At 39.8% G+C, this 27,438-nt stretch overlaps 1 protein-coding gene across 45 annotated transcripts in view; it reads left to right on the plus strand.

Moving 5' to 3' along the window:
* Nucleotides 1–27,438, plus strand: part of RIMS2 (regulating synaptic membrane exocytosis 2) — a 595,904-nt gene that overhangs the window by 567,641 nt on the left and 825 nt on the right. For 44 of the 45 annotated variants that reach the window (XM_013064767.2, XM_045078009.1, XM_045078010.1 and 41 more), the window contains 3 exons: nt 21,283–21,424; nt 25,417–25,529; nt 25,860–25,961. In XM_013064767.2, coding sequence (XP_012920221.1) covers nt 21,283–21,424; nt 25,417–25,529; nt 25,860–25,961 — 357 coding nt within the window. Of the gene's footprint in view, nt 1–1,355; nt 1,834–21,282; nt 21,425–25,416; nt 25,530–25,859; nt 25,962–27,438 lie in introns of those variants that run through there. The other variant, XM_004768860.3, reaches the window with a different exon arrangement.

Consider the following 27,438-nt stretch of genomic DNA (forward strand, 5'->3'; position numbering starts at 1 on the left):
CTGTCACACTGCTAGCATGTAAGCTCCATGAGAGTAGGGATTTTTTACCTGCTCTGATCATTATTGTATCCTGTGTTTGCAAAAGTCTGTAGCATATATGAGGAGTTCAAGTAAGATTAACTGAACAAGTGTTTGAATCTACCAGCAGGTCAAGCAAAGAACTTGTACAGATATACTACTGAGGAAACATGTATTGTATGAAGGAATAGAGCTCCCTTACATGTACCCAAGAATCAAGCTGTGACATGGTTAGGACTGGAATCATTGTACTCTACCTTCCCACCCCCCTAGATAAAGAGAGTGAGAGGTTGAGTGGCTTGTGTAAGCCACAAAAAGTGGGGCAGTCTTCCAGCTCCTATTAAAATGGAATTATGGGGGCGCGTGGGTGGCTCAGTGGGTTAAGCCGCTGCCTTCGGCTCAGGTCATGATCTCAGGGTCCTGGGATCGAGTCCCGCATCGGGCTCTCTGCTCAGCGGGGAGCCTGCTTCCCTCTCTCTCTCTCTGCCTGCCTCTCCAACTCTTGTGATTTCTCTCTGTCAAATAAATAAATAAAATCTAAAAAAAATAAAAATAAAAATAATAAAATGGAATTATGGTTGTTTCATATCCTGGAATAGGGATTTGCAGTTTCCAGAATGCGACATGTTATGTTACTTATAAACTGTTTTGTTTCTTGTATTTGTACTGTGTCCAACTTAAGAGGAAGCTATCTTTTATTTAGATGTTTAGAGCCTTCCAGTGTTTGTCATCCTTAGTAGCATTAAGTAACAGATTATTTAATTTAGAGAAAGAAAGCATTAAACATTCCTGAAATTAAAGCAGAGTTGATAAGCAAGAGAAAGTACTTTCTTAATGTCGGTGCTTTTTCGGTTCTTGGTTTCTTTATAACCTTTTTTCCTGATTATTCTTTTTTCTTTTCCTTTTCTTTTTTTCTTCTTCTTTTTTTTTTTTTTTTTTAAGACAGATGGTAAAAGACAAAGCTTTAATTCTAGGCTTCCATGGAATCTATTAAAAATTGGGGAGGCTTGTGTTGGGATTTGGAGAAAATTTCAGTATTTCCTGCCTATGCTTGAGGAGCGTTACCAAATGGTTTAAGTGAAACTGAGGAAAGGGAAAGTGACTAACCAAAAATTTGCCCGATGCGTTACCCCCTGCGATGCCTGACGTAGTGCTTGTAATTAACACTGTCCGGCCCTAAGCACGCGCGCGGGGTGTGGAGCGAAGGAGCTAGCAGGGGCTGCTCTGGGTCGCAGGTGCCCAGAAGCTGCAGCGCGCGCTCCGAAGCCGCCAGCCCACCGCCACCACCTCCCTCCTGCGACTGCTGATTGGCGGGGACCACAGCATCAGCAGCATCTCCCGGCGAGGGGAGGGCGGCGAGACTCCGGCAGCCACTGCCTCCGGGATCCTCAGCTCCCTCCCGGCGAGACCTCGGCCTTTTCGCCGCGGGCAGCCGCGTCTCCGCCCGTCACCGTCGCGACCCCCTCCTCCCGACCCCTCCCCAATAAAGTGGAGGCACCCGGCAGCCGGGACAGCCGCGTCCGGGCCGGTCCGGACGGGGTCGGCGAGGCCGGGGCCAGACCCCGCAGGGTCCCGCCGCACCGTCCCGGCCCTCGAAGCGCTGCGGTCGCCGCGCCCCAGCCGCCAAGACGCCTCGTATCTTGTACCGCGGGAAGAGTGGGTCTTCGTCCAAGATGGGCCTGCAGGGCTTGGGGGGCGCCGGCGCCGCGGGGCGCTCCATGCAGCGCTCCCAGAGCCGGAGCAGCCTCTCCGCCTCCTTCGAGGCGCTGGCCGGCTACTTTCCCTGCATGAACTCCTTGGAGGAGGAAGAAGGAGGTGAGGCCGTCTGTAGTTGCCGTTTCTGCCTGTTCGCCTCTCGCGTCTCGGTGGGTGGAGGGATGGCAGGGGAGGGAGCGCTGCCCGTAGCTGTGCCCCTGCTCTGCTCCGCTCCGCTCTCGGGCACCGCGAGAGACCCCCAGGCGCGCTGGCCGAGCTGCCAAGTCGTTGATTGGTTATCCCGAGAGCTCCACCAGCGCTGGCTTGGGAAGCCGCTTTCCTGATGAAGTTCATGATCGGGTGCTTGAAAGTGGAATAAGGATGTGGTCTGGTGGGAGGCAAGGCAGCAGCCGTCTGGGGGGCATCCCACTATGTTTTGGTTCACTCCCGCAGTCTTCAGTATTAACATTTGGCCTCGGGGACAGAAGTATTCAAAAATTAAAGGGGAGGCAGCAGCGAAAGTTTGAAACAGAAATCCCCGCTTGGGTAAATTCAAGATCCAGATGAGGAGAAGGGGTGATGAAATGGACAGGTCAGAGGCTGACCGTGCTGAAGGCGGGTGGGTCTGTACTCTGGACACTGGACACTGGACAGTGGTCACAGGGCACAGTGCTGTCAACCTGACCATTGGTTGTCTATCTCCGGTGTTAGGAGATCCCATTATAATAATTAAGCTAAAGAGAAAAAGCAAGGAAGAGAACTCATTGTTTTAAACTTCTCACCAAGTGGTTTCAAGACCTTCATAAAGTTTTGAATAACACAACAAAGGTTTTCCTCACGGAGAACTTTTCATAAGATTTAACAACTAACCCCCACACACCAAAAAATGTACTTTGTATATCAAAGTAAAAATTGGCTGCTAAAGAATGGCATCCCAACATTTGAAATACTGTTCATTAATTTGTTGATATGCTAGTTGCAAACCATGTTCATCTTTACTCATAAATGCAGAGCAGGTTATTATCATGTTAACTCTATGTATGGTAATAGAGTTTATTCTGCTTTTATTCTGTGACAGTCTATGACCTCTTATCAGGATATCTGCCCTGAGCCCTGATTTAGAAGAAACTACCTGCTGGGAGAAGAGGTAGAGATAGATGCTTTCCCCCCTGTTTTTCCCAGTGGGGGGACAGGGAGCTGGAAGTTGGGAGGATGAACAGGCACATGGTCTTCAAAAGAATTCACTGGTTAGAGCTATCAAGGTTTTTTCTAGCTTATTGTTGAAATCTCAGTTTGCAATCTCACTTTGCTATAGATCACTAAAGGTTGAGTAGTAGGATAATTCCCTGTACAAACACAACTTTGAATTTTCATACTAATGCTTTGCTGGTTTTGTTTGTACATTTACATTTCATATGTTTTCTGTAATTAAATGTTTAAAATCTCAGAGAGTGTAAACAAGTCAAGGAATTAGAAAATCCCATTGGGTAACTGAATGATCACAATTGTAGCTAAAACTTTCAGTGTTAATTGTGAGCCAGGCACTGTTCAAAGAACTTAGCTGTATTTACTCTTTTAGGCCGACAACAACGTTATGAGGCAGTATTTTTATTTGTATTTCACAAAGAGGAAACTGAGGCAGGGGGAAGTTCAGAAACTTGCCCATGGTCAACTTGGCAGGCATAGTAGGCCATAGAGTTGCATGTGAACTCAGGCAGTCCACAACACAACCTACACACCAGCTCTGGGCTATACTAGATTATTATTTGCATATACTTGGCCACAGTCACATACCCTGCAAGCGGTGAAGCTAGAACTCAAACCCAGCTGTGTCTGAAAAATCTATATTTAAATAAAAACAAATTATTGTAGACACTCAGTTTTTAATTTTTATACCAAGTCTTCAGTCTTGAGTTTGCTTCAGATAAACTACCATCATTCCTCCCTAAGTTATAACCAGAATTTTTGAATTTATAAAATACCATCCTTAAAAGACAGGGAAAGCTTATATAAACATGAGAATTTTCAAAATTTAAAGTACAGTCATTCAACCTTGGCTTACACAGACCTATCCCAAAGGAAAATCCTATATCTACACATGGGAAGTTGGAACAGATTTCTGTCCCACAATATGGCTCACTGAGTTGGCCAAGACAAAATGTCTCATAAGGAAGTGTTTTAAAATTAAGCATATAGTTCTCTACAGGTAACTAGAGAGGGAGTGCTCCCTGTAAATGAACGGTCTTTCTACTGGGCTGCGCGGTCACTTATGCAGCCAAGAGAAGAGATCCTGACTTTCTTTGTCTTGTAGTATTTCTACCATCCCTGAAAAACACCCTGAGGTGTTTTCGGGTATTCTACTGTACTCTGCAGAGTTGCAAGAGTTGTAAAAGTTAGAAATCACTGCCTGGAGCAGTGCTTCCTTACTTTTTTTCCCCCCACTATTGAGTCACCCACAAGGGACATATGAAGTTCAGGCAGGTAACATACTCTCTTAAGCTTGTTCAGGAATATGTTATTATAGTCATATCTGTGAGGCCCATTCTAATGTATTAAGAAAGGTAAATCCATCAAAACATGATTTTCACACTGGCTGAGAACAATTTGTCTAAAGAGATAAGGGGTCTACTAACCCGTGTAATTTGACGAGTGCAACTGATTTTATTTTTTATTTTTTTATTTTTTCTTGTGCAGCTGATTTTAAATTAGCCTGATTTTAAAGCTCATCTCCCCCCACCCCTTTGGTCTTATCAGACATAGTGCAATAACTAATTCAAATGTCCTCTGCCTTCTAGTTCCATAGTCGCAATTTGTTCTTATTCTGCACATCTGGACATCATCATTCCGCACAAGAAGTACCAAAAAGTTTATTGAGAAACTATATTCTTCTTTATTCATTCGTTCATTCAAACATATTTAGTGTGGCTATTTGTTGTGTTAGCGTCAGTAGTCCTTGAAATAGTTGGATATGCTCCCCACACTTTTAGATCTTCCAATCTAATGGAGACATATTAATAGGAACAACTATGTAGTTAGAACTGACCAGTGTTAGGAAGGTGAAGTACTGAGTACAGTAAGAATTATAAGAAAATTTAGGAGTTAGGGAAGGGTGTCCTAAGAAAGTGAGAGTGAAACTTGGATTTCGGCCTCAGTGACAGCTCCCCATCCCTCACCTGGGGGGTCAGGCCCTCCTGCACACCTGTGAAAGCAATTTGCTCAGAGCCCATAGCTAGGAAGTTGCTAAACTGGGATCTAAATCCATAATTTGGCTCTGGAGTTTATAATCCTAACTACTCTGTGGATTGTTTCTTCCTTATTATACTACATTTTCTAGTAATATGCTGTGGAGTTGATGACCATGTACAGTATATTATTAGTAGTTGGCATTTATTGAACACCTATATGCCACATTCTTTTGGTTTCATGATTCTCCAAAGGGATTATTATTTTCAACATTTTACACATGTGAACACTGAGACTCAGAGACATTAAGCAACTTGGCCATGGATTATAAATTTCAGTGGGGCTGACTGCATTGAGGATGAAAGGAACATTCTTGTAAGCAAAATAAGATTCCTGATTGGTCTTTATAGCAGCTTTTTGTATGCTTATAGTTCTTTGTTATGTTATTTTATTTGTGCTTCTTTGTCACTGGATATATACCAAATAACAATTCTCCAATCTCTGAATAGCTTTTTTTTTTTTTTAAAGATTTTATTTATTTATTTATTTGAGAGAGAGCGAGCATGAACTGGGCGGGACAGGGGCTGAGGGAGAAGGACAAGCCGACTCTGTGCTCAGGACAGAGCCCGACGTGGGGCTCGATCCCAGGACCCAGAGACATGACCTGAGCTGAAGGCAGATGCCTAACCAACTGAGCCACCCAGGCACCCCAGCATTTTTTTAAGTAATAATAGTAGCCCCTTACATGTTACTTAACAGTGTATGAATTATGTCTACTTATTTTATCATTGAATCCTACGAGATATATAAATTGCTTGCCGTCAGCATTGATTCTGTGAGTCTGCCTCCCTAATGTGGAATATTATTGTATGTAGAGTTTTTAAACATTACAGGTAATTCTAACAAAGAAGGCATCATTTCAAGGAAAACTTAGCATTCTTAATAGGAGAAGCAGCCCCAGAACTTCCCACCCATAGAGTCAATGGTAAGTGGTTATGGTTTTATAATGTAAGAAAATGGCACATTTTCTAACACTTGGTAGATCTGGTTTCTCAGAGGCTATTTTAATGTTGTGACCTGTGGTTCGGGGCTAGTGATTCTTGTTCAGTTAGGTACATATAATGATGTGATGAATTTGGTGTACTTGATTTTATGGCCTGCCTTCTTTGGTTAAAATATGGCTTGGTGATCTTACAGAAGAGAGCTTATTGACTTAATGCTATTTAACTGAATAAATTAATTCATTTAATTTCTTTTACATGCACTAGGTTGAAAATTAAATTACAGGAAAACCATCCAAGAAACAGGAATAATTTTAAATCACCAGAAAAATTGGGGAAAGGTTTTTTGCATACAATAGTGAAGCTATGAGGAATTAATATAAAAGGAACTAAAGAGACTAATAGAAAAGACCTATTTAATTCACCCCCACTCTTTAAGAGGTCATGCAACTGATAAGAAGAGTATAAAAAGTACTATCTTAGTCTAATCTTTGTATATGGTAAATGATACACTTAATTCTTAATAAGTAGTCCTATTTGATTATGGGACTTTGTCCATGTTCCACTGGAATAAAAAAATCTCCATACACTTAAATGTAATCCTCCCAAGTACAGACATCATGGCTAGCAAAGTATCCACTTAATGTCTAGTAATAATAGTATATAGTTCTACCATTCTTTTCGAAGTAGATACCATTTTATTTATTTTATTTTTTTAAAAGATTTTATTTATTTATTTGACAGACAGAGATCACAAGTAGACAGAAAGCAGGCAGAGAAAGAGAGGAGGAAGCAGGCTCCCCGCTGAGCAGAGAGCCCGATGCGGGGATCAATCCCAGGACCCTGAGATCATGACTCAAGCCAAAGACAGAGGCTTTAACCCACTGAGCCACCCAGGCACCCCAGTAGATACCATTTTAACTGGCTGCTATTGTTATTTATTTTATTTAATTTTAAATTTAACATGTGATCTAGACTTTTTTAAAATTCAGTGATCATAGTTTTTGCACATCCTCACAATGACAGTTTTAGTCTGAATTTGTATCTTTCCTTAGGAGATATTTTTTTTCCTAGATGATTGATTATGTATTTTTAAGTGATTTTTTGAATTGATTGTATATAATTATATAAATAAATCATTTCATAAATGAGTCTATGCCATATTTAAAAATAGCACAATATTTTAATATTAGGTTTACATTCTAGGCAGATAAGTGAAGCAAACGATTTTGAAATTAAAGATAAACAAAAGAACAGTTCCATTTGGAGTGCTTATTAAATACTACCTTGTTATCTGAGAGTCCGAATTTTTCACTGGTAGGTGTCCGAACAGGATCTTTAAAACAGCTTATAACTCTAATACAAAAGTAACGTTTAACCCCAGTTTGCTTTCATCCTTCAATAAGTTCACTAAATTCAGAGCTAGTAATGGGGATGAGCTTCCCTATGGAGACATCCTTGTGTATTATTACGACTTACAAAAGAAACCCACTAGAAGGTGGTAATGGCAGCATCTCATTGCTGCCAAGGTCTGTGGTTTAATATAAGTACCCTCTGTTGTTCTTAAGTATACACTTATGAGGAGGGGGACTTACCTAGTGCTCTGTGTATATAATATTATTTGAACAACTGAAGAAAAAAGCTATTATAAAAATGATAGTGTCTTCTCTGCCTACTTGTAATCTCTCTCTGTCGAATAAATAAATAAAATCTTAAAACAAACAAACAAACAAAAAATGATAGTGTCAGTGTAAGTTTTGAAGTACTATTTCTTAAGAATTAGATTTTACCTAAGGAGACTACAATGAAAGGACTGTTTATTTTAGCAATTTTCATGATCAATTGCTCCCTTACTATCCTGTGTCTCGGGGCTAGGCAGGTAACATACATCAGTGAGGTAGACCAGATGTCATACAAATGGGAAAAGCAAGCACTCTGAAAAGCTTGAGAAATCCTATCCATCCAAAAAGGAATGGCGAACACTCTGTTCTAGTTAGTTGATGCCAATTGAATATCAGCCCAGGGTTGGCAAACTTACTCTTTTTTCCATAAGAGAAAAGCTGTAAATCTGAATGTTTACTTCAAATCTTTAACTTTTACAATGTTGGCAGCTAAATGAAAAATTATAAACATTATTTGAGCCAAACGAAACATAACCTGTTGACCAAATGTGTGCCACCAGTTGGTAGCCTCAGCCGAGGAACTGCTTTCTTCCTTCCCATTCTTATTGTCACCTGGATAGTTTAGGGACACATTTGCTCCCCTTCAGAATCTTCTGAGAGTCTCCCAGTCTGCTCTCCACCTGCTGGGTCTCCCCTCCAACCTACCTCCATTGCCTCTGTGTCAGTTCCCTTAAATATCATCTTAATGTTGACACTGGTCTTCCTCCAGAAACTTCAGTAGATTCCCATCTCCCAGTAGGTAGTGTCCTTTGGCCTGACCTTCAGAGTCTTTAACAATCAGGTGCTTCTATACAGCATATCTTCTAAGGCCCTTTGGGAACCCAGTCATTCAATAAAACTAGACCTTCTTGCTCTTTGCCTCCAAATTTTTGTTCATGCTTTTCTTTCTATTCTTTTTCTACCACTGCATATGCATCATATCTAATTACGCTTCAAAGCTCAACTCATATCTTATCCACGAAGTTTTCAGAAACCATAGAAGCTTCTGTAGGCAGAGGAAAAGGTGAATGGGCATATGCCTGGCTTTGAAATATTAGCTCCATCTTTTCCTAGAACTAAGCAAGATACTTAATGAGCTTTAGTTTCCTCCTTTTATGTGAAATGTTTGTAGTAATACTTACCTCGGAGAGAGGTGTGTGAACTGCATTGTCATGGTTATTATTCCCTTAATGATCCCATGTCAAAATATGTTTACCTTTTTCTGAACTAGATTTGTGCTCTCCAATACAGGAAGCACTAGTTATTTGGCTATTTAAATTTAAATAGATCGAAACCAAATTAAATTGAAAATTATTTCCAGAGTCACATTAGCCACATTTTTTTTTTCAGTGTCCAAGATTCATTGTTTATGCACCACACCCAGTGCTCCATGCAATAGGTGCCCTCCTAAATACCCACCACCAGGCTCCCCCATCCCGCCGTCCCCCGAGCGCTCAGTAGCTACACATGAATAGTGACTACCTTATTGGACAGGGCAGAACTATAGAACAGTTTCAACCTTCACACAAAGCTATTTGTATTGGACAGTGTGGCTTCAGATACCTAATGGTACTCATATAGCACTTTGAATATATTGCCTTAGATTGTCATTATTTATTATCTTACCTCCCCTACTAAATTGTAAAATTATATAATAGGGAACTCTGTGATCAAGCGTTACATATATTTATCTGCCACAGTGCCTTTCACCAAGTAAGAACTTAGCAAATATGTAGTGAATGAATAAATGAACAAATATCCGGTTGGTTTCTATGTTCATATCATGGAGTGGAAGGAAGCTTCTAGAGCTGGAAGGGACCAAATTTTTTAAGTAATTGTATCCAGCCTTGCAGCTCCATATAAACTAGGGATATATCATATCTATCTATCCTCTATCTATCTATGTATCTATCAGCAAACCTAGAGATAAGTTATTTGTTTATAGAATATTCAATTTAAATGGTACAGTAGCAACCGGGTAAAGAAAATTAAAATTCTCATTTAGAAAGGAGAAAATAAGGAGATGACTGGGTGGCTCAGTCAGTCAAGTGAGTCAGGTCATGCTGTCAGGGTCCTGGAAATCTCAGCTCAGAGAGGATTCTGCTTCCTCCCTCTCTCTTTGCCCCTCCCCCCAGCTCATGCTCTCTCTCTCTCTCTCTCTCTCTCAAATAAAGAAAATCTTTAAAAAAAAAAAAAAAAAGAATGGTGTTTAAAAAAAAAAGAAAGGAGAGTAGGAAACACAAAACAATTATTATCCACAAGAATTCTCAAATCTCACCTGGAAGGAATTGCAAAGATTGACAGAGTACATTCCTTGGTTTACTCACCTGGCAACCTCGTTCTAACATACTTTTTGGAAAATATGTAAATATGTCTTTGCCTTTATTCTTCATTGGCCACAAAGATTTGCTTTGAAGAAGAGACTATGTAGTATTAATAGCCTGTTTCTTCTAGTACATATTAGGAAATTCCGTAGGTACCTTAAGAGTTGAACAGACTTTTTTTTTTTAAGATTTTGTTTATTTATTTGACAGACAGAGATCACAAGGAGGCAGAGAGAGCCGAGGAAGTAGGCTCCCTGCTGAGCAGAGATCCCAGGACCCTGAGATCATGATCTGAGCTGAAGGCAGAGGCTTAACCCACTGAGCCACCCAGGCTTCCCTGAACAGACTTTTCTAAGTGGGCTTCGTCCTTCAAAAATTCAGTAGTCATACAGTCTGTTTATTTCCAGTCAGTTTCAAGTATGAGTAACTCCGCCAAACACCTCATGTGACAAAGATTTTTTAGCCTGAAGATTTTGTTCTTTTAGTTTGTAGCTTCTGTGCCCTGCCCACTTCTTTTCTCTCAACTTAACGGCATCCACCTTGGTATCATCTGAAAACCATGGGTTTGTGTGGGAAGTAAACCCCTTAAGCTTTTTTGGTCAGCAGTCTCTTTTCTCTCTCCCCTTTTGAATGTCAAGGCTCCACTTACTTATTCCTGCAAGTTTCTTGCTGCAAGTTTTGGATAATTTCACATGACTGCAGTCATTATTCAGAGATGGATTTGTATGGCATTTTACAGTTTTCAAAACTATTTCGCATAGATTATAGTGTCAGGTCTCTATTCATCACTATCTGGGCCTATTTCTGGGCTCTCTGTTCTGTTTTGTTGATCTGTTTATCTATTGTTTCACCAGTGCGATATTGTCTTGATTACTGTAGCTTTAAGTAAGTCTTGAAATTCGATAGTGTCAAATTTCAAGTGTTCATAGCTGACAGCCCTCCAACTTTATTCTTTGCCTTCAATTTTGTGTTGACTATCCTAGGTCTTTTGCCTCTCCCTAATAAACTTCAGAATCAGTTTGTCAATATCTACAAAATAATTGCTGGGATTTTGATTGGGTTTGCCTTGAGTCTGTAGATCAGGTTGAGAACTACTGTCTCAACAATATTAAGGTTTCACATTCATGAACATGGACTATCTCTCCATTTATTTAATTCTTTGATTTCATTCATCAGAGTTTTGTAGTTTTTCTCATACCTAACATTCTTTCATTTTTTTGTATGCTAATATAAATGATATTCTGGGTTTTGTTTTGTTTTGTCTTTTCATTTCAAATTCCATTTGTTCGATGCTAGTATATAGGGAAAAAATTGAATTTTGTATACTAACCTTGTATCCTACAACCTTGCTATAATCATTTATTATTCCCAAGAGTTTTTATACCTGGGGTTTTTGTGTTTTTGTTTTTTGTTTTTATTTTCTACAAAAGCACTCATATCACCCATGAGCAAAAAAGTTTTATTTCTTCCTTCTCAATCTGTATAATTTAATTGCCTTTTTTGGGTTTAGTGCATTAGCTAAAATTTCCAGTAAGCTGTTGAAAGGAATTATGAGAAGGAACATATTTGCTTTGTATTGAATCTTGGTAGGAGAGTCTTGAGTTTCTCACTATTAAATGTAATGTTGGCTTTAAGTTTTTTAATAGATCTTTTTTTGTCAAGTTGGGAAAGCTATCCTCTATTCCTAGTTTACTGAGTTTTTACCATGAATAGGTGTTGGATTTTGTCAAATGCTTTTTCTGGATATATTGATATGACCGTGTGATTTTTATTTTCTAGCTTATTGATGTGATGCATCACACTCATTAATTTGTGAATATTGAACCAGCATTGCATAGCTGGGATAAATCCCACTTCATCATGGTGTATAACTCTTTTTATACATTGTTGGATTTGATTTGCTAATATTTTGTTGAGGATTTTGAGCTGTTTTCATAGGAGATACTGGTCTCCAGTTTTCTGTTCCTGTAATAGCCCCTTTGTTTTACAGACGAGGATCAAGACACAAAAGGATCAAGGTCTTTTTTAACCTCACACACTAACAAATCCATAGTTTTTCACTATGGATTTAAAACTGTTTGACTGCCATGGCATCATTTGATGAAATCTCCATTTTTTGGTGTGGTTAAATCCAAAATAACTTACTGAGAGATAGAAATGCATATGTATATAATAAGGAATAGCTCTTTCTGGCACATTTGTTTGAATTTTATCATATATTTTTTCATCTTTATGGTAATTTTTTAAAGTTTTACATTTTAATTCCAGTATAGTTAGCATACAGTGTTATATTAGTTTCAAGTGTACCATACAATGATTCAACAATTCTATACATTACTCAGTGCTCATCATAAGTGTACTTTTTCATCCTCATCACTATCCCCCGCCCCCACCGCCACTCTGGTTACCAATAGTTTGTTCTCTATAGTTAAGAGGCTCTTTCTTTTTTGCCATCTCATTCTTGAAGTCAGAATTTAGTAATAAAATTAACATTTCCCCATTCATGATAAGACAAGAAAGCATAAATGATCTAAAATCTTAAATATGTTCATAAAATGATTTAAGTTTATGGACATGCAGTAAGATCATGAAATGAGGTTTCAAGTCACTAATTACACTGGAAGCAGAAAATAGTGTCCCAAATACTAAAGATGGAAGCCAGCCTCTTTGAGAAATAAGCACTGGTGTTGGCATTGCTAGGGTTTTGTTTCAAGTTTCACCTTCAAGCAGTTTCCTCGAACAGAAAGTGGTAATAAGAGCCACTGTACAACACTTGTATGAAGACTAGAGGCAGGTAGATTTTATATCCAAATTATCTCCACATGGTAGTAAGTCAAGACACAAGAGCTCTTTCTTTCCCTTCTTTGTTTTGAATTTAATAATTGAATTTTCCCCAACTTTTATTTTAAACATACAAAAAAAGGTAGTACAGTGAGCATCCACTATACAGATTGACCAATTTTTAGTGGACTTTATCTTTCCTGTCTCTCCCCTGATTCTCTCTCTCTCTCTCTCACACACACACACATAGTATGTATTCTTGCTGAACATTTGAGTGTAAGTTAAATTGCAGCATGCATCTCCTAATAAAAAAAAACTACATAAAATTTACAAAAATGCCTATCTAATATTCCTTCGTACTCAATTTTTTTAGTTATCCCAAAATTGTTTCTTATGAAGGCAAAAGTTTTGTTACATATTTTTTTCCTCAATCCAGGATCTAGTCAAGGCTCATTCATAACTCTTGGTTGGTAACACATAATCTAAAACAGTACTTTCACCTTTTCTTTTCATGATACTGACTTTCAAAAAATCCAGACAAAGTTGTCTTATAGGATATCTAACAATCTGGATTTGTCTGACTGTTTTCTCTATTTCCTGTGTTTCCTGTAAACTGGACATTAGGTCTAGAAATGTGGTTAATTTCAGTTTAAATTACAGGTGATGTAAACTTCATACATCCATCAGTAACGACAATGTCAAGTTCTCTCATTCTAAGGGATGCTAAGTTTGGTCAGTTGGTTTAGAGGTGACTACCAGTGTCCTTCTATGGAGGAGATGTATCTTTCCCTTTATAATTACTAAGTAACCTCTGAGGTGATACTTTAGTACCATGTGAATATCCTTTTTCCCAAAAATCTCTCATCAAATGATTTTTAACATCCAATGCTGATGTTTACCTGAATCATTACATTGGGAATAGTGATTTTAATCCAAATTTTATCTGAAACATAATTGAACTTATTTTAATAAGCTTAAAACTCTGTCCCTGGAGTGCCTGGGTATCAGTCGTTAACTGTCTGCCTTCAGCTCAGTACATGATTCCAGAGTCGTGGAATTGAGCCCAGCATCAGGCTCCCTGTTTGTCAGGAAGCCTGCTTCTCTCTCTCCCACTCCCCCTGCTTGTGTTCCCTCTCTCGCTGTGCCTCTCTCTGTCAAATAAATAAATAAAATCTTTAAAAATAAAAAAATAAAAGCTCTACCTTATACCATGCAGTATAAATTAATTTAGTATTGATCATTTATTTTTGTACATTCAGTATTATTTATAACATGACATATTTTTCTATTTTTCTCTTGAGTATTTTCAACTTATATATTGTTTTTAATTCAAATTAGTGTTTTCATTAATGGGTATACTTATACTATGGTAAATTTTAATACAGCATGTTAATTTCACATACAAAGAGTGGACTAAAAGGAGTAATAAATGTAAACGAATGTCAGGAATTAACTGTCTCCAAGGGAAGTCTAAGGAGATATGTTGATGACAAAATGTAATGTGACATCATGGATCAGAAAAAAATTTCAGATTAAAAAATAAATAAATAAATAAAGCATAGACTTTAGTCGACAGTCATGTATCAGTATTTGTTCATTAACTGTGACAAATGTACTATAGCCATGTAAGATGTTAATAAGAGGGGAAATGGGGTGTGGAGTACGCTGGAATTTTCTGTACGGTCATAACAATCTTCCTGTAACTCTAAAGCTACTCTAAAATGAAAAGATTATTAAAAGTTATTTTAATATTTTTAAAACATGAACCTGAGATTTAAGAACAATGGTTAAAATCTCTTAAAAGCATACTAACATGAGAAAAGCAAGGAAAGCAGTGACAAAATAAGACATCAAATGCCGAGATTTTATGAACAGAACTGTATTCAAACTGTATTAAATGATGCTGGAAAAAGGAAAAAGTGTCAAAAATTTAGAACCTCTTAGTTACAAATGAATGGAACTGTGTCTTCCAGCAGTTGTCTGTGGATCTACCAGAATAGGTTAGGTTATGCTGTAATAACAAAGGACTTAAATTATTCGTGGCTTAACTCAAAGAATTCTTGTCTCACTCCTTCTGCATGTGCATTAAGAGTCATGCTTGTGGCTGTCCTCGGCCCCAGGCTGGTGGAGGTACCTGTGGCTAACTGCTTCCTCATAAACGAGGCGGGACATGGTGACTCACACTTCCCGCTGTGGAAGCTTCTCCCGGAAGTTCCAGGGGCCAGTTTTGCCCACATTTCATTGATGGAGCAAGCCTAACTTCAGAGGTCGGGGGACAGGTGACTACATTCAAACAGACCCAATGTCTATCATGATTGTGACTTCTGCTTATAGTTCACTGTATTGTAGCTGTTAACTACGTAACTTTCATAATAGTTTTGACAGAGCTGTTGGAACAAATGGATTTGTGTTAAGCTCTGAAACAATTTTAGAGATCAACTGCTAACTTCTGTTAATTTCTATTTTATTGTAATTGTTAATGCAGATCCTAGTTTAACTCAGAAGAAATTATCAGGTGCTTGTCCCTATTTTGTTTAGACTTTCAGGGGTTTGAATTATATTTATTATAATAAGTATTTAGTAAGTGTATTTATTACAGTAAGAAGCCCCGGGAAACCTAAGTACACAAGTTTTTATATGCAATTATAGCATTCAACTCGTGGAATATCCCCTATTGATACATAATCCACAGATGAAAACGTATGTCCACAGGGGCCACCATTGAGGTGGGATAAAGGGCTGAAAGCATTTCTTATACTTGAAAGTTTGAAGAATTGAGAGGAGTTAGGTGAAATAAAGTTCCATTTGAAAGTCTTCTACTAAAGGGGAGCTAGCTACTTCTGGACCTCAACTTGCTCATTGCTACAATAAGGGAATATACATCGAGCACAAAGGCACAATGGATCCCTGAGGTAGCATCTGAAATTCTATGAATCAGTCATTTTAGAAATTCTCATTTTAATGCATTTTTAAATTCTTTCAGTGTAATGCACATGGCTTCTCTAAATTATACTGACTCTGGAAAATGGTAATTTTCAATAATATGCAAATTCAGTGCCTTATTAATTCAAGGCACACAAACTGGGGCGCAAACTACAAATTAAAGATAGTTTTCAGAATCCACCAGCCTGAAAATCCTGACCCATCAGTAAGTCTGCCTGCAAAGCGGGGATGAGACCATCCACGTGAGAGCAACCAAGAATGGGTTCTGTGGGAACAAGATTGAGAAAGAAGTCACCATACCGTGAAGTTTGGCATTTCATTTGGAGCTTTATCTTGGGACTTAGGAAAGTTTCTAAACCCAATAACAGAAAAGGTCCAGGACCTTTTGATTGTTGGTGTCAAGTCACTCAAGGGGTTTTTAGATATTGTGAGAGGAAACTGACCGGTTGTTTATGGTTGTTTATTTTAATCAAGTGGCTTTCTTTGAATACAGAAGGTGCCAAGTTAAATGAGTCATCAGAGTAAGCAGAGCAGAATAACAAGGACACCTCCTGTGTTTTGCTTTCTGCCTGTGATGTTTGGCAATTCAGGAACTTGATTTTTACCTGCAGGCACCTTCTCCAAATACATTATGTTTTAAAATACCTAATACCAGAGTGATTTTAAGGGCTCTACAAAACATAATCTGAGCCTTAGTTCTATAGTTCGCTACTGTGTATTTTTAAACATCTGTAGATTCTCACACAGGCACCTATATTTTAGATGTTTATGGATATGTATGTAGTATATGTATGTAAAACTTTTTAAAAATAATGTATTTTTTAATCATGGCTATTGAGTCCTTAAGAATAATTTCATTTGGGCCACTCCTATGGTCCCCATCGATTTTTTTTTTTTGTAGATTTTGCCATTTAAAAGAACATGTATCTAAAAGATTATCTATTGCTGTTTAATGATTTTCACAAATTTAGCAGCATAAAATACTCATTTATTAGTTTGTAGTTCTGTAAGCCACATGTCTGGAATGGTGTGGTGTGGCTGGGTTTTCTGCTGAGGGTGTGACGTGGCGGAAACCCGGTGTTGGAAGGGCGGAGTTCTTGTCTGGAGGCTCTGGGGGAAAACTGCTTCCAGGTCATCGGCAGGTTCTAGTTCCTTGAAGTTGTAGGCTGATGCCCCCATGTTACTTGCTGTCTCTCAGCGGCCAGAGGCTGTTCGTGGGTCCTTTCGACGTGGTTCCTCCATCTTCAACCAGCAGAGGTACACTGAATGGCTCATGGGTGTCAGATCTCCCTCAGTGACCCTTCTAGAATTAGCTGGAGAAAGCATTCTGGCTTTAATAGGCCCATGTAGGGACGCCTGGGTGGCTCAGTGGGTTAAGCTTCTGCCTTCCGCGCAGGTCATGATCTCAGGGACCTGGGATTGAGCCCCACATCGGGCTCTCTGCTCAGCAGGGATCCTGCTTCCTCCTCCCTCTCTCTCTGCCTACTTGTGATCTCTCTCTCTCTCTCTGTCAAATAAATAAATAAGATCTTTTAAAAAATTAAAAAAAAAAAAAAAGGCCCATGTGGCTTTATCAGGCCTATTTGGATAATCTCCCTATCTTTAGGTCAACCGATTAGTAACCTTAATTACATTGGTCAAATCCCTTTTGCCATGTAAGGTAACATAACCATGGGGCCATCTTAGAATTCTGCCTACTACCCTTACCTTATGTAGACGCCCACATCCACTGTTCTCCAAATCCAGTGTTCAGGGTGGGTGACATGACAAAGCATTTGGAGCATTAAATATGAATCACCACGATCCATTGTATTTAGACAAAATTACTTTTATTGTGAATGTCATGCAAAAGGGTTTGTAGTACTGAAAAATACATTTACTTTTTAAAAAAGCCTGCGTGTGCATTAGATCAAAGTACATTTAAAAGACATAAAGACCTATTATAAACACGCAGCATGTTGCTTACAATTATCTGATTGCATCAGATGACAATGAGTAGTTTTATCTCCTCTGTGTCTGCCATTAATCATGATCTTGTTCCTACACTAATGACACAAAGTCATAGACGTTGTAGCTAAAAGACAGCAGAGATAGTTTGTTACCACCCCCTCCCCCATTCCCTGACTTTTTCATAAATGAGGAAGCAGAGACTCAGGGTCTAACTCAGAGAGGCCACAGAGTCCGCTGGTCAGGGGTAGAGATGGGCCTGGAATATGTTTTCTGATTCCCTACCTGATAGTAATAGTAAGGACAGTACCCTTAATTGAAGAGTCTCTATGTATCAGGCACTCTCTTAATCACTTGAAATATAGTGTTTTTCTCATCCTCACAAAAATCCTATGAGGTGGGCATTACTGTCTTTGCCATTTCACAGTTTTGAGAAAACTGAGTCACCGGGGTACTAAGTAATGGGTTCAGTGTCACCCAGCCTGTTTCACAGAGAAACAGTCCAACACCAGGGCCTGAGCCTTTCCGGGGCCCTGCCCTTCCCACGCCACCGGCCACTGCTCACGGGGCCTTCCGTGTGCAGTCACAGAGCTCGCTGCACCATCTCCCTCCTGGCTGTATTCTGACAATAAGTCAGCAAATAGCGGAGAATTTGGATCAGGGAACTGTGTATCAACTTCAGCTGTGTCACTTTCTGTATAGCTGCCAGGGCCCATGGACACTGTATCTGTAAACAGGGATTGTTGGAGTTCGGAACAGAATGTAGGTAAAAGGGGGTCTGTAAACCCAAGGATGACACGTTCATTGTATTGTTACTCTTTGACACATGGTAGCTTGTTCTCATCACCCTGGAACAGCAGGTTTTCATATTATTCTTGCTATGGTGGAGTCAAATGTTATATCCTGACACTTTTAGGAATCTCGTTTCCTTTGAAGGTCCTATGGCTCCTGGAGATCGCCTCATTCCACATTTTTCAGCTCCCGCAGTGGTACAGCTCACTTGGAGGTGATTTTCCGCATGGGCGTTCTTCATGGGAAGAGAACGGTACAGCCACGTGGAAAGCCCAGGACCTAGCCGTTGGGCAGGCTCCTCACCGCAGCCTGGTACCTTCCATGATTCTGGTGTACAACGGAACAGAACTGTATGACTTTTGGATGTGGCCGCTGAGAGAGCACTGTGAAATAATCATGAATATTAAATTTTGAGTACAAGCGTCTCTTCATCCCCATCCTTTTTCTAAAAATGTTTTCTCTTTTTTCTGTATTATATGTATTTTCTGCTCTAGTATTTGAAAGGAAGTTGCAGACACTATAACATTTCAGGTCTAAGTTCTTCAGCATTGATCTCTAATGATAAGGGTATATTTTATAATACATGCCACTATCTGTGTAGGAAAATTAACAATTTTCTTATCCTAATATCCAGTCCATGTTCAAATTTTCCTTCTTTGTCCTAAAATTGCTTTTAGAGTGTTTTGCTTTTAGGGTTTCTTGTTTTGTTTCCCCCCCCCCCCAAAAAAAAACCAAAGTATACTCATAGAATTTAATGGTTACGTCTCTGTGATGTTTTAAAATCTGGACTGATTCCTCTACCTTGTTAGTTTATTTGTTTGTTTTCATGATATTAACTTTTTAAAGAGACTAAGCCAGTTCTCTTGAACAACACCCCATGTTCTGTGTTTGTTTACTGTGTGTGTGTGTGTGTGTGTGTGTGTGTGTGTATGTGTGTGAGATTTATCGTTTACTTGGTCCTCTGGTTTTTAGAAACCTAGAAGCTGGTTCCAAAGACCTAATTAGAAACAGTTTGTATATTTTTGTCTGGACTGACTTGATCAGTGGTACTGTGTATTTTCTATCAGGAGGTACCTGTGATTGTCCCACTATCAGTGCTACTAAGTTTGATGACTTGATTAAGATGGTGATAGCTGGCTGCTCTCCCAGAGTTAAAGTCTGTGTTTACCTTTAACAAACAAAACTAAACTGTGGAATGGGGTTTTTTTGTTTTGTTTTGTTTTGGGGGGGTGGGGTTCATGTGACTATCCTTTCATCTAATGCTGTTAGCATCCATTGATGTGCCTTATCTGAACTATTTATTCCATTGGTGGTTGCAAATTGGTCATTTTAAATTTTTATCATTCCTTTGACACTTATTAAGTGTATTAATTATATACTAAATATAACTAATATTTCTTGGTAAAGAAGAGCCTTCCCTCATCAATCACAGATGCTTTAGATTCTCTTACAGTTCATATCAGTACAACATGTCTGCTGTCAATTTTCTAAAATATCAGCCTCTTATTATGGAACTGAGCGGTAGATCAGTCATAGCTTATATTTGATATAAACTTTAGAGCATTTCGATAGACATGGAGATTGGAAGTAGACAATAGATGACATTTAAAGCAGTGTTTCAAAAGGGTGAGCAAATATTATACGTTGTTGCTGGAGGAATTTCAAGAAGTCAAGGTCAATGTCAGCAAATGTTTATTGATCTAAAATGAAATTATTAGTATCAGGCATTAAAAGAGATTACCACAACCCCAAAAGCTAATGGTATGCGTGGTCAATGTAGATACATATTTAGGCCCGACAAGAAGTAAATTAAGACAAATAGTTACTGTCTTAATTTAAATAATTAATAATAATTTAATAATTTTAATTTAATAATAATTTAAATAGGACCATCCCCTGTCCCTCCAGCTTCAGTGGTCTCTCTGCTCCACATTCTGACACGCAAGGCCCTCTGTGTTGGGAGCTCAGGTTCTTGTCTGACACTCCCCCACCATTACTCTTCACCTGGTTACTTCCATCATCCCTCAGCAGCACATGGTTTTTCCTGCCTTCGTGCCTTTGCCTAGGCCCTTCCCTTGACCCCAAACACTTACCTTCTTGCCTCTCAGGTCCCAGTGTACCCATTTCTCAAACCCAGCTAAAATCCCACTCCCTCTGTCAAGCGCCTTCCTTCCTGACCTGTCCAAATCACTTCCGCTTCTTACACTCTGTCACATCTGTGGTCTCTGACTCAGTTTCCCATCTGGTCTTCTCATTGGCTCCTGTAAGTAAATCTCATATTCAAGCTATGAAAGGACATGACTACTCATGATCCCAAATTAGAAAGCTCTTCTCACGTGGCATTGCTGGGTTTTTGCATTCCTGTTGACAGTCTCTCTGAAAGTTACCAACAGATATAAAACTATATCAGACAGGTTATCTCCCTTGTATGGCTTTCTTTGTCTTCTAATATCGATCACCCTCCAATATCAGGTTTTTGTGTGAGAGTTAAGGCTAGAATTGAGGTTTACTCATCACCTGTTCTTTGGAAACAGAGTCAAGGCCTAATCATTTCATTATGATCAAAAGAAAGGAAAAAAGAAAAAGACAGGCATAAATTAGCATATTTAAATATTACAGTGAAAACAAAGCTTATGTTGTTTTCCTTTAGTTTGAACCTTTTTGTTCCTTTCATAACCAACTCGAACACTGCTTTAAATGGGGGAAAAAAAAAAAACCAATGGTACTTTGTGCTTCTTGAAGATTTTTTAAGAATATTTTCATCCCACACAACAAGACATGGTGGGAAATACCTTTTCGGTGTGTCTCCTGAATAAGAGCACTTTGTCTTTCTGCAGTTCTTTCCATCTGAGGAGCTTCCCCACGCTGGCTGAGTATTTTTCGTTAGCGGATGGTGATGACAAAAGCTATCATGTCTCTTGTTTTCCGTCTGTGCAGAAGCAGGAGGTAAAAAGCTACGGAGCACTGTCCAGAGGAGCACGGAAACGGGCCTGGCTGTGGAGATGAGGAACTGGATGACCCGCCAGGCAAGCCGAGAATCGACCGACGGCAGCATGAACAGCTACAGCTCGGAAGGAAAGTGAGTGAGGCCCGCCGTGGTGCACGTCTCCTCTGTGCCTTTACCGGGACCCTCTCCTTCCTCTCTCTCTCTCTCTCTCTCTGTGCTTTCCCAGAAGCAAACTCACATCTTGAGAGCTCCATTTTCATTTCCACTGGTGGATGTGCTGTGAAGAGAACTTTGGCTTGCCTACCCCCGAGAAGAGGGACCTCGCTGGCTTTTTCTATCAAGGGAAATAGGTTTGAGGATAAAGCGTTTTGCTTTAACAGCAAGGCACTGAAATATGACTGTCACAATACATGCACGTAAAAGTTTGCCTGGTTTCAAGTAATATAGAGACACCCAGAAAAGAGTTAGCTCTCCAGCTGTACCACGTGAACAATGCTAATTGCTCTAATCTTGGCACCTTTTTTTTTTTTTTTTAAGATTTTATACAGAGAGATCACAAGTAGGCAGAGAGAGAGAGGAGGAAGCAAGCTCCCTGCCGGGCAGAGAGTCCGATGCGGGGCTCGATCCCAAGACCCTGAGATCATGACCCGAGCCAAAGGCAGAGGCCCAACCCACTGAGCCACCCAGGTGCCCCCTAATCTTGGCTCTTAAGATGGATTCCTAAAAATTCTAGAATACCTGACACATACTTCATTCCTAGAAGTAGCAGGCAGTTCAGATAGACATAATGCCACAAAGGAAGGTAGTGAGCCCTTCTTTTATGTAGTCAGCAGTACCTCTTCCTTGAATCAGCTGTAGCCCGGACATTTTCAGAGCATTTGTCGAGATAATGTAGCCCCATGACCGACAGATTGACAATAATCAGCAACCACAGATCTATAGATGGTGGCCAGAGAAGGATAATCGAGGAGACTGGGGTTTACGGACCTCCCTCTGTCGTCAGCATGGAAGCATCAGACGTTTAGACAACAAAGATGTGGCCAGATGTGAGGCAAAGAGGAACGTTTGTCTAGCAGGACTATATAAATATGGGAGAGGAACATGGTTTCCATACATGTATCAGTAAGATTGTGTGGGATACCAGTTAAAATGCTTGGATTAACTATGTATTTGGGGATTTAGGTTGGGAGAAGAAACAGATTTGATGTTCATCAAGGAAGTCTTAAAAGGGATGGAGAAGCGATTAAAAAATGAATGTGCACCAAGCTTTCCTCGTTGCAGAATGCTATGGTAGATGCTGTTAGGGATACAAAAATGTCCCAGCTGTGGCCCCTGGCACCCCAGATGTTTATATTTTATGGGAGAAATGGGTTGAATATGCGTATTCATTTAACAAATATTTTCCACGCCTTCCAGCGTTCTAGGCACTGTGCTCAGTTGGTATATAAGTCATACAAGGGGACCAAAATCCATTAGTGGTTAAGACCATTGGCTTTTTAAAATCATATAGGCTTAAGTTCTCCTCTGTTTTTTGGTACTGTAGAAACTTGGATAATTATTTAACTTTTAATTAATAAGTATTTATTAAGTGCTTACAATATTCCAGACACGGTTCTAGGGGCTGGAGTTATATCAGTGAACAAAATAGAAACAAACGAACAAAAAACCCTACCCTCACCAAACTTATGGTCTAAAAGATAAGATGGACAATAAATAAGAAAAGTTGTTAATACGTAGATATAAGGAAAATTCATAAAATATATAGTAGATTAGGTAGTGCGAGTGCCAAAGAGAAAAAGAAAGGAATAGAGATGAGAGAGGGCAGGGGTGGCTGTCATGTAGGGACAGGGAGAAAAATGTATCTGGGTAAAGATTTGAAGAATGTGGACATTCGAGGGAAGAACATTCCAGCCCGAACCCATTCTGAGAGTTGGAGGAAGCAGTTTGCCGGCATCAGCGGTGGGGAAGGCGGGACTGTGCTGGAAGGGCGGGAGTAGACATTAACATGGGAGGCAAGGAGTGGACAGCTTGCATCGACTTTATAATAACAGTGTGAGGACTTTGCTTTTCCTCTGAGAGGGACGAGAAACCAATGGCAGATTTGAGCAGAGTCCTGATGTTCCCTGACTTGAATTTTAACAGACCGCTCTGATTGCTGCGGGGGTGGAAAGTAAATTTGGCCACAGAGGGAACATCCAGAGGACTGTTCGGTAAGACTGCAGGCAGAAGATAAAGGCTGGGACCACAGTGGAAGCATTATAATGCGAGGTCACATTCTAGATGCATTTTTACAGTAGAGCCTATAAGATTTATTGGTACCTCTGATGTAAGTAAGGAGAGAAAGGGGGTGTATCCGTTTGCTAGGGCTGCCCTAACAAAATACCAAAGATTGGGTAGCTTAAACAACAGAAATTTAGTTTCTCATAGTTCTGGAGACCAGAAGTCCAAGATCAAGGTGTTATCCAGCTTGGTTTTTCCTGGGGTATCTCCTTGGCTTGCAGATGGCCTCCTCTCAGTGTGTGCTCACATGGTGTTTCTCCTGTGCAAGCAAACCCCTGAAATCTCTTGTTCTTCTTAAAAGGAAACCATCAGGGGCAACTGGGTGGCTCAGTGGATGATCCCAGTGTCCTGGGATCGAGCCCCTCGTCCGGCTCTCTGCTCAGCAGGGAGCCTGCTTCCTCCACTCTCTCTGCCTGCCTCTCTGCCTACTTGTGATCTCTGTCTGTCAAATAAATAAATAAAATCTTTAAAAAAAAAAAAAAAGGAAAGGAAACCATCAGATGAGGTTAGATTAGAGTAGGGCCCCACCCTTATGAGCTCATTTAACCATAATTAACTCTTTAAAGGCCCTATGTCCATGTTCGGGTCATACTGGGGATTAAGGCTTCAGCATATGCTTCGGTGGGGGACAAGGTTCAGTCCGTAACAAAGAGGAAAGGCTAACCCAAGGCTGGACAGTCGAAAGAATGAAGTTGCCATTTAAGATGAGAAGCCCTTGAGAGGAACAGACTTTGCCTTTTTGTTTGTTTTGAGGTTGGGAGTCAGTGTGGGACAAATTGAGTATCAGTTGCCTGTTAGACATCCAAGCAGACAGGTAGGCAAAGCAGATCTAATACTAATAGCAGGTCTGTGGTCCAAGCCGGAGATGGCAGTCTAGGCCATGTCAGCATAGATGGCCTTTAAAACTGTGAAACTGCATCAGATCACCAAGGACACTGGGGCATGCAGGAAAAATAAGAAGTCCAAGTATTGGGCTCTCAAAGCTTAATGGTAGAACCAGTAAGGGAGACTGAAGTAGAGTGGCCAAAGAGGAAAATCAGGGAACCAGAGGGTCTAGGAACCAAAGTGAACCAAGTGTTTCAATGGAGAGGGAGGGCTCCATTGTGTCCGCTGATCCTAATGTGTTAAATCAGACAAGTGCTGAGTATGAACAGTTGGGTTACCCGTGTGGCCCCCTGGTGACCTTGGTGGGTGGAGAAAAATCAAGCAAGCAAGAGAGCAAGGAAAAACTGAATACAGTTTCAAGGGAGAACAAGAAAAAAGAAACTGAAGACAGCCCATAGAGTAAACTCTTTCAAGGAGCTTTGAGTAGAGAAATGGGGTGGGAGCTAGAGTAAGAAGGGGAGTTAGGAAAGGGATTGTTTTTTAAGGTAGAAGATTTTTTTTTTTTTTAGGGTGGAAGAATAACAGCAGGTTTTTGTGTACTGATGGGAATGATCTAGAAGAGTTTCTTCATTTGTAAAACAGGATAATAGAATCTATCTCCCAGTGCAGCTAAGAGGATTAAATCCATGAATGCCTATTCGTGGAGTAAGGGCTCAGTAGGTAGCCAGTGCTGTTGATAGAAATCACAGGCCAGACCCTCCAGACAAGGAGGAGAAAGACTCGTACACAGCAGCCTGCAGTCTGGCGTGACAGGTGCTTCTGGTGACATACATGGGCTGCTAGAGAACGAGAAAGGGTGAGCCACGGGTGGTGGAACACAGTGATTGGGGTCCATTAATACAAGCGACAAAAACATGGTGGTAACTGTTCCTGCCCCTGAGTAGGGGCAAGAGGGAAACCCGAGCTGCCTGAGAGTAAATGGGTTGAAGGTTTAATCCCATGTGTTATTTTGCTTTTAGTCTGATTTTCCCTGGTGTCCGCCTGGCCTCCGATAGCCAGTTCAGCGATTTCCTGGATGGCCTTGGCCCTGCCCAGCTAGTGGGGCGCCAGACTCTGGCTACACCTGCAATGGGTAAGAATTTTTTGTCATCTGATTTCGTTGTTCCTCCTTTAGAGTATTGAAAATTACATTCTCTTGTTTCATGGGATCTTTAATAGTATTGTCTGCAGGAATAAGCGTTTTTATTTGTACCAATAAAAGAATTTGAACCGATTTTTCCCCCAAGTTAATTGATAAGCTTGTTAAAGTAAAAGATCATTGGTAGAATTTTAAATATATTTAAATTTATGAAAATATATGGGAAATGAGGAAGTGCTATAAAGCAAAGGTCTTTTGCACAAGCCTGCTTCTTACTGCGTTTGTACACTAAGGCTTGTCTGTTTCTTCCTCACGCACCTTTAGGTGACATTCAGGTAGGAATGATGGACAAAAAGGGACAGTTGGAGGTGGAAATCATTCGGGCTCGTGGCCTTGTTGTAAAACCAGGTTCCAAGACACTGCCAGGTAAGAACAGAAGGGATTCTTCTATGATTTGCAATGCCCACTTTTCAATTCAGAGGCTTTATTTTTGATTAGATGCTGAAAACTTAGTTTCTGAATCATTAAAGATACTAATCAGTGAGTCTGTTACCTGTAGTAGTTTGTGTGGTTATCCCAAGTGAGCATGCAGTGAGGGTGGTCTGGTAAGGATAATTTAAGTTAAATAATTCAAGTTAACCTAATTTAAGTAGGTGTGTATGTAGTAGAAACCATTGCAAAATAAATATGTACATAAGAATTTCTTTTTCTTATTAGCTGGTATTTTGTGTTCTTCTTTACTTTATCTGGATCTTCAAAATTCTCCTTGGGAATTTTTAGAGCTCTGCATTAGAATAAAGATAGATTTTTTTTTTAAAAAAATAGAATAAAGATAGATATAGGTTTCCAAAGCAGCATAAGCTTTTGTATCTAGGACATTCTAATTAGACTAACTTTTACTTCCTGTAATGTGCAAGGAAAGAGAGGCGTCATTAGCATTTTGTATTACGATGTCACACATGTCCTACTGTAATGTCATAATCTAAGGTGCCCGGAACCATGGAAAATGACACAGGCCCACTGTACAGTGATGTAGAACATGAGATCCGATATGTGGAACAATTAGTGAGGATTCTGAAATTCGGTTCTCACCCCGGCACCTCCAGTGACTGAAGAATAGTTTTAAATTTTGTAACTTCCCTGTCCTTGCAGAAATTCTAAATGATAATGTGTACAACCTTGCAGGGTGGTTAAGTCAATTGTATTTACAAAGGTCTTGGAGCTAGTTAGCCCACTGTGCTGTAAAGAATACCGTAATTTGTACATGCATGAAAATGCTTTTATGGAGAGTCAAGTACATTTCAAGCCAAACAATTCATAATTAGCTGCCTCTTCCCGGCTTATGTGAATGTATTACATCAAAGCCCCCTGCCTTGTACCCACGCCACCATCAACAAATAAGCCCTTTTGATTAGTAAATGACTGTTATTTAGAAAAAATTTATATTTACTATTTATATTATATAATTATATTATGTAAGCATTTATTATAGAGATTATATTATTTATGTTATAATTTATTTATGAAAAGACATCATCTCAAGCGTGTTTACTTAGGTTTAAGTACTGACAGATGAAAGACTGACGAAGACTTCTCTCTTGAACATTGTTAGGGGCTGGAAGCATTTCACCTTATTTAATGCATTGTTGAAATCTATAAAACCATTGGATGGCGAAGTAGTGATCAACTCAGAGTAGCCTCTGGGTTAAAGCTGCCTAAACTCTTTCAGTGGCTGATAGGGACTTCGTATTTAGCTAATGATTTTTACATTATGTGGAAAGACGGATGACTTTTGATTGCCGGTTCTTTTGGCGTAAAACTAGGCCATTGCAGATGTCATCTCCAAGTTGGGTGTTGCGTAACGGCGCCATGTCACTTAATCCTCCCCTCTGTGTGTTCTTTC

Source organism: Mustela putorius, unplaced genomic scaffold (genome assembly GCF_011764305.1).
Source record: "Mustela putorius furo isolate JIRA1106 unplaced genomic scaffold, ASM1176430v1.1 tig00000228_pilon_pilon_pilon, whole genome shotgun sequence".
NCBI lineage: Eukaryota > Metazoa > Chordata > Mammalia > Carnivora > Mustelidae > Mustela > Mustela putorius.